Source organism: Lathamus discolor, chromosome 5 (genome assembly GCF_037157495.1).
Source record: "Lathamus discolor isolate bLatDis1 chromosome 5, bLatDis1.hap1, whole genome shotgun sequence".
Taxonomy (NCBI): domain Eukaryota; kingdom Metazoa; phylum Chordata; class Aves; order Psittaciformes; family Psittacidae; genus Lathamus; species Lathamus discolor.
The window spans coordinates 6,472,455-6,484,389 of record NC_088888.1 but is presented as its reverse complement, the minus strand read 5'-3'; the positions used below and the strand labels follow the sequence as shown (position 1 = coordinate 6,484,389).

At 56.6% G+C, this 11,935-nt stretch overlaps 2 protein-coding genes across 3 annotated transcripts; both read left to right on the top strand.

Annotated features, from left to right (window-relative positions):
* The first annotated feature begins 29 nt into the window (after window positions 1–29).
* NPAS4 (neuronal PAS domain protein 4) lies at window positions 30–4,514 on the top strand. Of its 2 annotated transcripts, XM_065679547.1 has the most exons (8): window positions 30–1,699; window positions 2,202–2,368; window positions 2,471–2,607; window positions 2,741–2,846; window positions 2,953–3,193; window positions 3,409–3,518; window positions 3,944–4,079; window positions 4,155–4,514. In XM_065679547.1, the coding sequence occupies exons 1-8, from the start codon at window positions 1,599–1,601 to the stop codon at window positions 4,432–4,434; spliced, it is 1,278 nt and encodes a 425-aa protein (XP_065535619.1). In that variant the 5' UTR covers window positions 30–1,598; the 3' UTR covers window positions 4,435–4,514. The 2 variants fall into 2 exon arrangements, with proteins under 2 accessions (XP_065535619.1, XP_065535618.1); XM_065679546.1 differs by having other exon boundaries at window positions 2,202–2,607.
* RRP36 (ribosomal RNA processing 36) lies at window positions 4,472–11,440 on the top strand. The gene is made up of 7 exons (XM_065679552.1): window positions 4,472–4,710; window positions 7,143–7,281; window positions 8,944–9,010; window positions 9,809–9,913; window positions 10,030–10,104; window positions 10,211–10,328; window positions 10,566–11,440. The coding sequence occupies exons 1-7, from the start codon at window positions 4,518–4,520 to the stop codon at window positions 10,703–10,705; spliced, it is 837 nt and encodes a 278-aa protein (XP_065535624.1). The 5' UTR covers window positions 4,472–4,517; the 3' UTR covers window positions 10,706–11,440.
* Window positions 11,441–11,935: the final 495 nt, after the last annotated feature.

Here is an 11,935-nt window from a genome sequence, read left to right as displayed (position 1 = left end):
ACTGGGCCGGGTGCTTCCCCATGCAGCTGCTGTGAGCTGCAGCCCTGCCTCGGGGGGGAGAAGGGGAGCTGGGTCCCCCCCCCAGCATCCTGCCCGGGGCTGTGCTGCCCTGCAGGAGGGCAGTGAGGAAGATGGTGCCCATCTCGGGCTGTGCTGCCTGGGAAGGTGGGTGCCACGAGTGGCCTGCCCCAGGGAGGGAAGTGGGCACACAGGGCTGTGCTGAGCCCCTTCCTGTGGCAGGGTCCGCCGGGACAAGGAGCTGTGGCTGAAGCCGGGGAAGCGCTCAGGGTGTTCCCCGGGCTGCCAAGTCGCGGTGCAGCTGAGAGGAGGTGGTGGCTGTGCGCCAGGAACCGGTGGCAGAGGGCCCAGGCCATGTCCCCTGCTCTGAGGGTGGCAGGGAGCCAGGGTCAGGAGCTGCTCCTCCAGCAGCACAGGGTGGCAGAGGGCTCTGCAGCCTGTGGCAGGGGGCCAGTGCGGGTGCAATGGAGCAGCCTGGGGTGGCACGAGAGCAGTGAAAGCCCCATGGCAAGAGAACAGACGCACCACAAGGGTGACAAGAGCTTGTTCTTCATGCACTGGCAGCACCTTGCTGTGGTGGGTGACAAGTGGCAAGGGCAGGGCTGGGGCCCTGAACGAAGCCGGGGTGTGCTGACAGCACATGGGTTTCCTGCGAGGGCTGGGTGGGCATCTCCCATGCATTATGCACCAGCTCCCCTGCTCAACCAGCTACCCCAGCCACAGGCTTTCAATGCTGGAGGCTTTTTGCCCTTCCCCAGCGCTGAAGCACCAAGCTTGCTCTCCTTGCAGGGGGCCACGCACTGGAAACCCCCATGGACCAGGCAGCCTCGCTGTGCTGGGCAGCATGGCACTGAGCACGGGGGCTCTGAGGTGCTCCTGCCTCTGTCCATGAATGGTTGTCACTGGGGAAAATCACACCGAATGGAGGCAGGAGGCTCAGCACCCCATGGCAGCTGCCTCTAGGGGAGACAGCCTTCGGTGGGGAGGTGGTTTCTCTAGGAAGAAAGGAAGGGGCTCACCAGGGTCCCAAGCACCACTTCAAGGGTTTTCTCAGGTTCAGGAGTGCTGTGGCCCTGACCATCCTCTGCCAGGCCCCTGCTGCAGACCTGGGGATGGACGCTGCTCACTGGTCCCCGCTGCGTTTCCTTGTATCGGCTCCCTGTCGCAGCACCAGCTCAGTCATCCGTGGTGCCGGAGAGCTGCGGGACCAGCCACAAGCCCTCAGCTTCTCATGGACCTTCTGCTGTGCTGGCAACCACGGTGGGGCAGGAGCTGGGCGGATGTGTGCCCCGCAGGGAGATCCCTGCTACCTTCATCAGCACCCCCTCCTGAGAGGCCAGGTTTGCTTTAAAGACCCTGGCTTCCTTTTATTGCTTCCCCTCTCAGATTGCAGCGCCTGCCAGGGCTATTTTTAGCAGGCTGCCTTCTAAAAATAGCCGTGGGCTGTTTGGGTTGCGTCAGGAGAGGTAACCCTGCACACCCCAGGAGGGTACAAAAGGAGGCCGGCAGGGAGCAGCAGGGTCAGCAGGTTCAGACGCAGCCAGAGGCGAAGGAGGGAGCAGCATCCCAGTGCCAGCAGCATGACCATCTTCTGCAGCCACTGCCACAGGCCGCTGCAGGCAGAGATGAGCTGCCTGCCCAGGAGGGGCAAGGAGGTGGCCGGGGCCTCCAAGCCATTCAGGTGAGCTCCCTCCCTCCCACAGGGCTGAGCTGAGGTCTCCTAGCTGGGGAGAGCACAAACCAGCTTCTGCAGTGTCCCATGGCCCTTGCAAAGGGGCTGGCACCAGCCTGGGACGGCAGGGTTGCTGCTGGTGCAGGGGGAGGCAGCGAGGGGCAGAGGGATTCCGGATGTGAAGGTAGATGTGATGGGCTCGCATTCCAGCACTGGATGCAGTTTCCATCCTTGGTGGGAGGTCTCTGGGGAGAGCCCAAGCACCCCCAAAGCACATGTCATTGTCTAACATGGCCCTCAGCAAGAGGAGCACCAGCAACGGTGCCCCCCTGGGTAGCTGTTGGGGGCAGCAGCTCCCATTGCGCCGAACCAGGCGCCAAGAGTTTGCTGTCCCAGAAACAGCTGCCATGGGCACCGAGCACCCCCATTCGTATCCCTGAGCTCACGTTTCTCCCCATGGCCGCAGTCAGGGAATGCTGTCCCTTTCCCTGCCCAACGGTTGGCTTTGCAGGTCAACCAAGAGTGCCTCCAAGGCTCGCCGGGACCAGATCAACATGGAGCTGCAGGCACTGCGCTCCCTACTGCCTATCTCTGCACGGGAGAAGGAGCGGCTCTCCTACCTCCACACCATGGCCCTGGTGTGCCTCCAGCTGCGGGGGGCTCAGCTTTTCCCCCCAGGTACCCACAGCACCACTGCACCCCACATGAGCTTGGCTCTGTTTGGGGCACTGCTCCTGCCCCACCACGGCAGCGCTTCACCCTGTGATCCATCCCCTGCAGACAGCGCTGCTCCTGCAGGACCAGCCCTCGGCACGGAGCTGCTCTCCCTGCTCCCGGGGTTCCTGCTGGTGCTCTCAGCCGATGGCAAGCTGGTCTACATCTCGGAGAATGTGGCCCAGGTCCTGGGCCTCTCCATGGTAAGGCCTGCCCACTGTGGTCACTGTCCCCACGTACCTGTCCTGGTGCCTTCCCTGCGTGCCTGTGGCTCCAGCGGGCTGCCCGGCTCACGGCAGCACACACAGACCACCACGGCAGCCCCTCTGTTGTCAGGTGGAGCTGCTTGCCCATGGGGACATGGTCTTTGACATCCTGGACCAGCAAGCCCACGAGGACGTGCGCAAGAAGCTCCTCCTCGCCCAGGAGGAGCCGGGCAGAGGTAAGGGAGGCCTCGACTGGCATCTCACAGGTGCTGCTGCCCCGCTCCAGCCCTTCAGGACTGCCAGGGCCAGCGAGGGAGCCCTGCCCGCTTTGTCTCCCTGCAGAAGTCACGTTCGTATGTGAGATGCGCACCTCCAAGGCCTTTCAACTGCAGCACGGGGGGAACCGGGCCGTGGTGGTGCGCGGGCGCTTCACGGCCCTGCGCTGGCCGCCCTCCCGCTCCACCGCAGCCTTCCTGGCCCTCTGCAGCCCGGTGAGGCGGCTGCCTGCAGACACTGGCTCCCAGGAGGACCTGTTCCAGAGCACACACAGCCTCGACATGACATTTACCGATGCCACGGAGAGGTGAGGCTGCTCACACCACAGCCATAGCTGCACGTTCCCCTTCAGCAGCCCTGTGTGTGCGAGGCTCTCTCAGACACTGCCTAAGCCTCTTCCCTCCCTTGTTTGCATCGCTGTAGCCCTGTTGTTCTGCTGTCTGCTCCCATCTTGCCACAGCTGCTCCTTGCTGACACGGTGCAGACCCTGCACTCAGTCCCCCTTCCCCTTGTCTTCCCCAGTGTCACCTATCACCTGGGCTACCACAGGGAGGAACTGATGGGTCAGTCGTGGTACAGCCTCCTGCACCCCGAGGATGCTGACCTGGCAGCCGCCCAGCACAGGGCCGTGGGTGAGTGTCAGGCCTGGGAACATGTGTATTTTCCTGTGGGTACACCGGAAAAGTGGCTGTCCAGGACAACAGGCACAGAGGGGACTTGGTCCTGCGTGCTGTCGCTTCCTGCTCCAGAAAGGAGGCACTAGAGAATCACCCGCATGCCCCATACACTGCCTGTAAGCTCACATGTAGCTTTCAAGCTTCGGAACACAGGCGCCCCGCTTTGCCGCAGTGCGGAGAGGAGGGACAAGCCTGCTTGAGGCTCAGCTACAAAGGGAGGGCAGGACTAGCACAGACCTGGCTCCACGACCCGCGGCTTCTGTCGCGCTGGGGCCGCAGCCGCGGTGCCTGCAGTCCCCACCACGCACCGGCGGGGTCCCCGGCAGCACTGCCCCTGGCCGCCGGGCCTGGCCCGGCCTAACGCAGCTCCTCGCCCGCAGCGCTCGGGGCCGGTACCACAGAAGACACCGCGGTGCTGCGCGTCCTGCGCAGGGACCGCACCTGGGCCTGGCTGCACGTGTCAGCGCGGCGGGACGGCGGGGGCCGCTCCATCACTTGCACCGGCCGCTGCCTCAGGTGAGGGCTGCGGCGGGGAGGAGGGCAGCGCGGGGCCGTGCCCCCGGGCCGCCCCTCACTCCGTGTCCGCTGCAGGGAGGAGGAGGCTGCGTACCTGCGGGCCCGGCAGCCCCGCCACACGCCCCGTCCCGCGGCGCCACCGTGCCGGGAGCTCAGCCTGCTGGCCGCTCAGCTCCGCGCCCTGGCCGACAGCCTCTCGCCGCCCGCCGCCGCTACGGACTGGCCCTCGGTGGAGGCCGAGGCCTGGCCCTGCGGCCCGCACGCCGCGGCGCCCGCCTGTCTCCTAGGCAACGGACCGGAGGGGGCGTGGCCCCCAGCCGCGCACGCGCACTACGCGCCCTGCCTCCGCCAATAAACGCCTTCCCCCACCCGCGTGACTCCGTGTTCCTCGCGCACCGCCACTTCCGCTTCCGTGTGTAGCTTCCGCCCTCACCGGAGATGCGGAGGCCGCGGCCCGGCGGGCGCGGAGCCGCCGCCGCCGCCGCTGCGGAGGAGCAGCAGCAGGAGCATGAGCCGCCCGCGGGGCTGGAGGCAGCGGACACCGACAGCGACAGCGACGACAGCAGCGACAGCGGCGAGAGCCCTCCGGGGGAGGAGGAGGAGGAGGCGGCGGCGGGGGCCTGCGGGACAGGTGAGGGCTGCCTCGCCCCGGCGGGCCCTCCGGGGAGGGCGGCGGTCCCAGCCCCGGGCGCTGAGCACGATGGGGCGGTTCGGCCTCGGCATCGCCCCGGGGCAGCACAGCTCCCGGCGTGGTTGCGCTGTCACCGCCGCCCGTGCGGTGCGAAGAGGGTTGACAGCGGCTTTGTCCCCTTCCGCCATTCCGGCTCCCCCACCCCGGTGCTGTTTAGCGGATTTTTGTCCAGTCTGGACGAGGGCACAGATGACGCTGGGCTGGCTGGGGGTGCTGATCTGCGGGAGGAGGCTGGACAGGCTGGATCGGTGGGCTGTGGCCAGTAGTGTGAGGTTCACCCACGCTCAGAGACGGGTCCTGCATTTGGGCCACACCAATCCCATGCAGTGCTCCAGGCTTGGGCAGAGTGGCTGGAAAGCTGCTCATCGAAAAGGGCCTGGGGGTGCTGATTGATGGCTGTTTTCCCTTGTTCCTTGGAAGCAGAGCCAGCCAACTCCTGGCTCCATCTTCCTGTCAGAGAGCTGTAGAGAGCAATAAGGTCCCCCCTCCCTGAGCCTTCTCTTCTCCAGACTAAACCCCCCCAGTTCCCTCAGCCTTTCCCCATCACACTTGTGCTCCAGGCCCTTTACTATGTTAGATATAAGGAGGAAGTTCTTTACTGTAAGGGTGGTGAGGCACTGGAATGGGTTGCCCAGGGAGGTTGTGAGTGCTCCGTCCCTGGCGGCGTTCAAAGCCAGGTTGAATGGAGTCTTGGGTGAGATGGTTTAGTGTGAGGTGTCCCTGCCCATGGCAGGAGATTGGAACAAGGTGATCTTAAGGCCTTTTCCAGCCCAAGCCATTCTGTGATTGCCCTTCTCTGGACCCACTCCAGCACCTCAATGTCTGTCTTGTAGTTAGAGGCCCAGAACTGAACACAGGATTCGAGGTGCGGCTTCACCAGTGCCCAGCACAAGGGGATGATCACTACCCTGGCCCTGCTGGCCACACTACTGCTGATACAGGCCAGGATGCTGTTGACTGCTTCTTGGATCATGTTCAGCTGCATCAATCAGCACCCGCAGGTCCTTTTTCTCCAGGCAGCTTTCCAGCCACTCTGCCCCAAGCCTGGAGCATTTCTCTGACGTCTTGTAAGCCTGTGCTATTTTAAGGGTATTGTTTTGGAATTGCAGCCAAATGGAGTATTGTAGTGAAAGTGACCGCGTCTTGTCTGTCTCCATGGAATGTCAGAATAACTTCCACATCATTTTTCCTTCCCTTTAATGCTTTCTTTGTCCCTTTTGACTGTCCTTGCTCAGAGTCTTTCGTTTGTCTGTGTGGCGATGCTTTGAGTATCCAGTGATACTCAGATGTTACCCTCTATAGTGATTAATTGCTCTGTACCCCAGTATCTTGTATAATTAGTGTGGATTTTTCTTACAGTGCAGCAGCCTAGAGCTATCTGCACTGAATTTGAACAGCAGCAGAGTGGCACATGCTTCCGTCTAAGTCCTAGAATAATTTGTTTTCTGGATAGATAGTGTTCCCTTAACCCTCCCCAGAGGACTGACGGGCTTTGACAGAGCAGGGTTCCTGGGTGCTCAGAGAAAGGAGAAAGCAAACATTGCTTGAGGCAGCACGTTGATATCCTCAGTACATTTACTGGATGATGCAAGTAGATCCTGAAGCAGAAAGTCTTGGTGATTGCCAAGATGAGAGTGACTGGGAGGATGAGTCCATGCCCTCAGCCAGTGTGACTGACCTTACGTTGATTCCTGAATTTGGCAGCAGATGTGGGCAGAGCATGCAGTAAGCTGTGTTGTGGGGCAGCACACTGGGTTTGCATGGCAAGGGTTTGGTAGCAGGGGTGGCTTCTGTGAGAAGATGCCAGAAGCTTCTTCATGTCCCATTAGTTCAGCCTTGGTCAAGGGCTTTAGCGATGGCAGTAGCACCTCTGTGATAACATTAGAGGGCAGGAGCACCTCTTCTCTGGAGACAGGCTGAGAGAGCTGGGTTTGTTCAGGCTGGAGAAGAGAAGGCTCCAAGGACACCTTAGAGCAGTTTCCAGTGCCTAAAGGGGCTACAGGAAACCTGGAGAGGGACTTTGGACAAGGGCCTGTAGGGACAGGATAAGGGGAATGGCTTTAACCTGCCAGAGGGGAGATTGAGATGAGACATTAGGAAGAAATTCTTCCCTGTGAGGGTGCTGAGGTGCTGGCACAGGGTGCCCAGAGAAGCTGTGGCTGCCCCATCCCTGGCAGTGTTCAAGGCCAGGTTGGATCGGGCTTGGAGCAACCTGCTCTAGTGGAAGGTGTTCCTGCCTGTGGCAGTGGGGTTGGAACTGGGTGAGCTTTAAGGTCCCTTCCAACACAAACCAGTCTGGGATTCTATGAGTTAGGGGGTGGGAAGTGCTTTGGGAAGCTGTTCAGTTCCGGTATCTCCTCACTTTCTTCCAGATCTCTCTCAGATGTCTTTTGAGGAACTGCTGCAAATGCAGAATGACTCAAGAACAAGTGTGTGCAAGCAAGTGACCAGTGGGAAGAAAACTGCCAAACCTACCAAAGCTACAGCGAAGCAGCAGCAAGGCAAAAAGGGGTAAAGAAGTGGCTCTGTCACCAGTTAACTGCCTGTGTGTTCTCTGCACTGCAGAAGTTACACTGGGAGCTCTTTGCTGTGTTTCCGTTGCCTTGGAGCTGGTGTAGCTGTCCTTTAATGTGCTACATGATAATGTGTTTCACTATAGTGTTTCATTTGGGAATGCTCTGTTGCTGTTTCAGAGCTCGTAATATCCTGTCCTGTTCAAATCCCCCACCTGTTACTGATAGCTAAATCAGCACTCAATTCCTTTGCACCCTCTGTGTTAAGGCTCTTTTAACCCACGCATGCTATGCTTGTCTCTGAAGCTGTATAATAGTGCTTTACTTATGCTCCTTGGGCCCTACGTTGTTACCTGCTGTTTTCTAACCCCCTTCCAGCCCATCAGCATTTTCTGCCTGGCTTCTGCTGGCTGGGGAGTTGTAGGGACAGCGACTTGTTCTGGTATTTCATTCCTCCTGTTGCTCGTCTGTGTTGACACCTCCCCACTCCCCCAGCCTTCATCATCACAGACTGTTCCCTGTGTTCAACACCACAAAAACTATCAGATCTAGATCTTTTCACGGTGCTCCACAGGCCCTCACTGGTAACAGCTGTAATACCATTACCCTCTGTATACTCTACTTAGCTGGTTTTCAGTCCTTAGGGCTGTATCTGAGTGATTTGAACAGTTTTCCTCTGTTACACTGGCATTCCCTAACCTATTGATGAATCTCTATTGATGAATGCTTCTTTTGCTGTAACAGTTGATTACAATAATAGTTCTGCTCTATCTCTTACCCAGGCCTTGGGGGGGGCTTTGAGTAGTGCAACATCTTCACACAGTGTCTCTCTTTCTGCCATACAGTTTGTATAATGCTGTTTTCATTTAATTCCCCTAATCCTCTAAGTGGTGCGTTGCTGTAAGTCTCACATGTTGTTTCTCTCATGGTTTTGTTCTGGAAGTGAGCTGCTTAGAAAAAGAGCTTCAGGGAAATGCCCTGGAACTGAGCTAGCTTCAGCTTTGGCCTCTCTATAGCTCTCAGATCAGTGCAGAAATTCCCAACTCTGTTCTCACTTTACAGTGTATTAGTCAGGAGTGGATGAGTTGGTAGGCCAGGAATAGAAGAGAGTTGGTGCATGATGAATGAAAATATGGAGAGGGAGAGGAATAATCATGTGGCACATTTACTGATGGGGTGGTGTTATAGGTCAGTTATAGATCGTTTGGTTGTAGTAGCCTTGACCAAGGCACCTACCTCTCTATAGGTATGGTGAGCACCGAGTGGAGAGTCTGCTGCTCTGGCATTGTGCATTAATACTCTCGTGAGGGTCTGGCTAACCTCCTGACACGTTACCTGTGCCTCATATCCAGTGATAGGACAAGGGGCAATGGGTGTAAACTAGAGCATAGGAAGTTCCACGTTAACATCAGGAAGAACTTCTTTACTGTAAGAGTGACAGAGCACTTGAACAGGTTGCCCAGGGGGGTTGTGGAGTCTCCTACACTGGAGATATTCAAGGCCCGCCTGGACAAGTTCCTGTGTGATGTACTGTAGGTTACCCTGCTCTTGCAGGGGGGTTGGACTAGATGATCTTTTGAGGTCCCTTCCAACCCTTGGGATTCTGTGATTCTGTGATTCTGTCCTCTGCTGCTCCTAAGTACACTTTTCTCTTTTTCAGGCCATTGGAGATATCTGCCAAGAAGCCTGTACCTTTTCTGCGCCAGGTCATCCCTGTCAGAAAGAAGGTGAGTGCTCCCCTCCCCAGCTGGGGAGCTGACTTCCCTCAGTGATGCTGATAGATGACACGGGCTGTTTCTGGAGGGTCAGGGCTTGGTGAGCACAGGTAGCACTGGTGTTTCTCTGAGTGCAGGAGCAGCTGCTCTCTGTATAACCTGCTGCCCTGCAGGATGTACAGCTAGAGGAGTAACTGAAATGTTTGAGCCCCAAGTGTATCTAGAAGATGTAATGGCTGCCATCAGTGACAGTTTCACTGAAAGCTGTGGTCATTGTTCGCTACTATCACTCTGGAAGTTCAAATGTCCACCTGGTTTCTAATCTGACTATAACATTGATTTATGATTGCTGGATTATCTTAATATATTAATTTCCACAGCCGGAGATCTCTTTTTGTGTGTCTTTTTTGTATGACCTGACCCAGGTAATCTGTGAAAACCTAGATAGGTTTGAATTCCCAAATCCATCACCTTGACAACACATATTCAGCCAGCTCCTGGTCTGGGAGTTGCAGGTGTTTGAAGGCAGCACTTCAGTTGCTGTGCTTTGAATTGGCTGCTCTTGGGTGGTAGACTTGCATATGGAAATGCCAGTTGCTTGGCAGGCTGGATGCAGGTGTGATGGACTTGATGGGGGACTGCTGCCCCATTACTGGACCCCGTCTTTGCCAACTGCAGATGTTTTCAGTGGTGGTGCATGATATTGCTAGTACAAAAAAAGACAAGGTCTGATCCATGGAAGGACAGTAAGCAGGCTGTTAACAGCGTTATCTTGGCCACAGGTCTTACCTTTGCCTTCCCTGCCTTCAGGTCCACAGAGACCCTCGATTTGATGACCTGTCTGGAGAGTATAAGCCTGAAATATTTATGAAGACTTACAGCTTCCTGGACAGTATCAAGAAGCAGGAGAAAGAGGTGATGCTGTGTGCCTATCCTTGGCCAGAAGGGCCTTGCTTTGGCAAGGGCAGCTTCTGCTTTTTGCAGTGGAGGTGGCAGCAGGCAGTGATCCAGCTTTCTGCTGTCTTCTTCAGATGATTCAGAAGCAGCTGAAAAAATGCCGGAACGTGGAGCAGAAGGAGAAACTCCAGCAGCTCCTGAACCGCATGGTGAGTTCAGTGCAGCATCTCCTCTCCTTGAGGCAATGCGCTAGAGGAGAGGGTGTGCGACCTGAGGTCTGCCTAGATGCTGACATAGGTCATCCTTTCTGTGCAGACACAGCAAGAACAGGCACAGGAAAAGCAGCAGAAATTGAGGGAGAGGGAGCTGTCTTTTAAGAGACAACAGAGGGAATTGGCCAAGCAGGGAAAGAAGCCCTTCTTCCTAAAGAAATGTAAGTACTCAGCGTGAACATGCTGCAGGAAGACCTATTACTGATGACAGCAATGTCAGCACTGGAATTGAGCTGACCATAATATTCCATGGAGCTGTGGAGAGATTGTTCTAGTGCTGGTACTCAAGCAGTAAGCCAGGCCTGGAGCCAGGGAGGGAGAGGTGAGGAAGGGCTGGTCTGTAGAGGTGATTCAGGCTTCATTTTGAAGTTTTAAACCTTGCTCCCTCTTCTTTACAGCTGAGATGAAGAAATTGGAGCTAGCTGATAAGTATGCAGAGTTGAAGAGGAGTGGGAAGCTGGAAAGCTTCCTGAACAAGAAGAGGAAGAGGAATGCCATCAAAGACAAGCGCCGCCTGCCCTCACAGAAGAACTTGTGACTGCTGGACAGACAGTCTGGCACTGGGACTCGCTCTGCCCGGGCCAGGCCCTCTTCCCAGTATCTGTCTGTGTCACTGTACAGTGCTGACGTAGGGCAGCAGAGCCTGGACTAAAGAAAATAGTGCTTTTTGCAGCTGAAATGTCATCTTTGCTGTGGTTTACACCACACCTGGGTAGTGAGAAGTCTGTCATGCAGGTGTGCTGTCCCTATCCTTGCACCTGCCCATCTCTTCCTGTAGCTGTGAGAGCACAAGCCCTACCCTGTGTTGCTGCCTCTACTCCAGGTGTTACTATTCACCACCTGAAGTGGGAATAGGAAGCCTCTCTGCCTCAGTGCAGGGCTAGCACTGACTTCAGACCAGGTTGCCCAGGGCTTTTTCAGTTGGCTCTGAGAAAATCCAAGGACAGATGCTACCACCTCTCTTGGCCTCTGCTCCACTGCTCTGGGTTCTCAAGATGCTAACTATTTTAATCCTGATCTAGGAAACCTGCCTGGTTTTAGTCCCTAAATATTGTCTTGTTCATAGGGAAGTGCCTGTCCCCATCTTCTCTTGTCATAGGTCTGGTCAGGCTTTCCTTGCAGTGCTCCTGCCTCTGACAACTCTCACATCCTCAAATGGAGGAGTCGGCCCAGAGGACCAGCATCTATCTTCTGGGGGAGAAGCCTGGATGCAGTGTCTGGATGTAGTCTCACAAGTGCAGTGTATGAAATAAAACACCTCCATTTGCCTTTATTCCTGGCAGCAGTGCCAGTACAGACGAAAGTGAACCTCTGGGAGTTAATGCCTCCCTCTCCAACATTATATTTGAGCACCAGCTCTCTTGTTTCTCCTCATTGTCCCCATTTCCTGTAGCTGTGCTGACAAGGAGGTATGGATGTGATGCAGACAAGCTGACAGGTCAGCGCATGTGCTGGGTGAGCGCCTCAGCTCTGCAGGGTGCAGTGCCCCTGGGCACAGCTGTGCTGTGGGGAGCCTGGAGAAGGGCCTTGTGATGAGCAAGAGATGGAATGATGAGCAATTCCATCACACCCACCCAAGGGTGCTGCTAAGCATCTGCATTTCCTGTGGGTGCAGCAAGATCTGCTCTGATGATGGGTTTTGGTGCGACTTGGGCAAGGCAGGAGAAATGGGACATACCAGCTTGGCTAGAGACCATATGGGGATCCTCAGCTGCCTTTAACCTGTGTGTGGCTTACTGCTTTGTGCTGTGGCTGGCTCCTGCTTCCT

Bases quoted from the DNA above. Each gene is read 5' to 3' on its own strand.
- RRP36 (XM_065679552.1), top strand. From the start codon at position 4,518: ATGCGGAGGCCGCGGCCCGGCGGGCGCGGAGCCGCCGCCGCCGCCGCT. The intron at 9,914-10,029 runs GTGATGCTGTGT...TGTCTTCTTCAG, and splicing joins TCAAGAAGCAGGAGAAAGAG to ATGATTCAGAAGCAGCTGAA. The intron at 10,105-10,210 runs GTGAGTTCAGTG...CTTTCTGTGCAG, and splicing joins AGCAGCTCCTGAACCGCATG to ACACAGCAAGAACAGGCACA.
- NPAS4 (XM_065679546.1), top strand. From the start codon at position 1,599: ATGACCATCTTCTGCAGCCACTGCCACAGGCCGCTGCAGGCAGAGATG. The intron at 2,847-2,952 runs GTAAGGGAGGCC...GTCTCCCTGCAG, and splicing joins CCAGGAGGAGCCGGGCAGAG to AAGTCACGTTCGTATGTGAG. The intron at 3,194-3,408 runs GTGAGGCTGCTC...TGTCTTCCCCAG, and splicing joins TTTACCGATGCCACGGAGAG to TGTCACCTATCACCTGGGCT.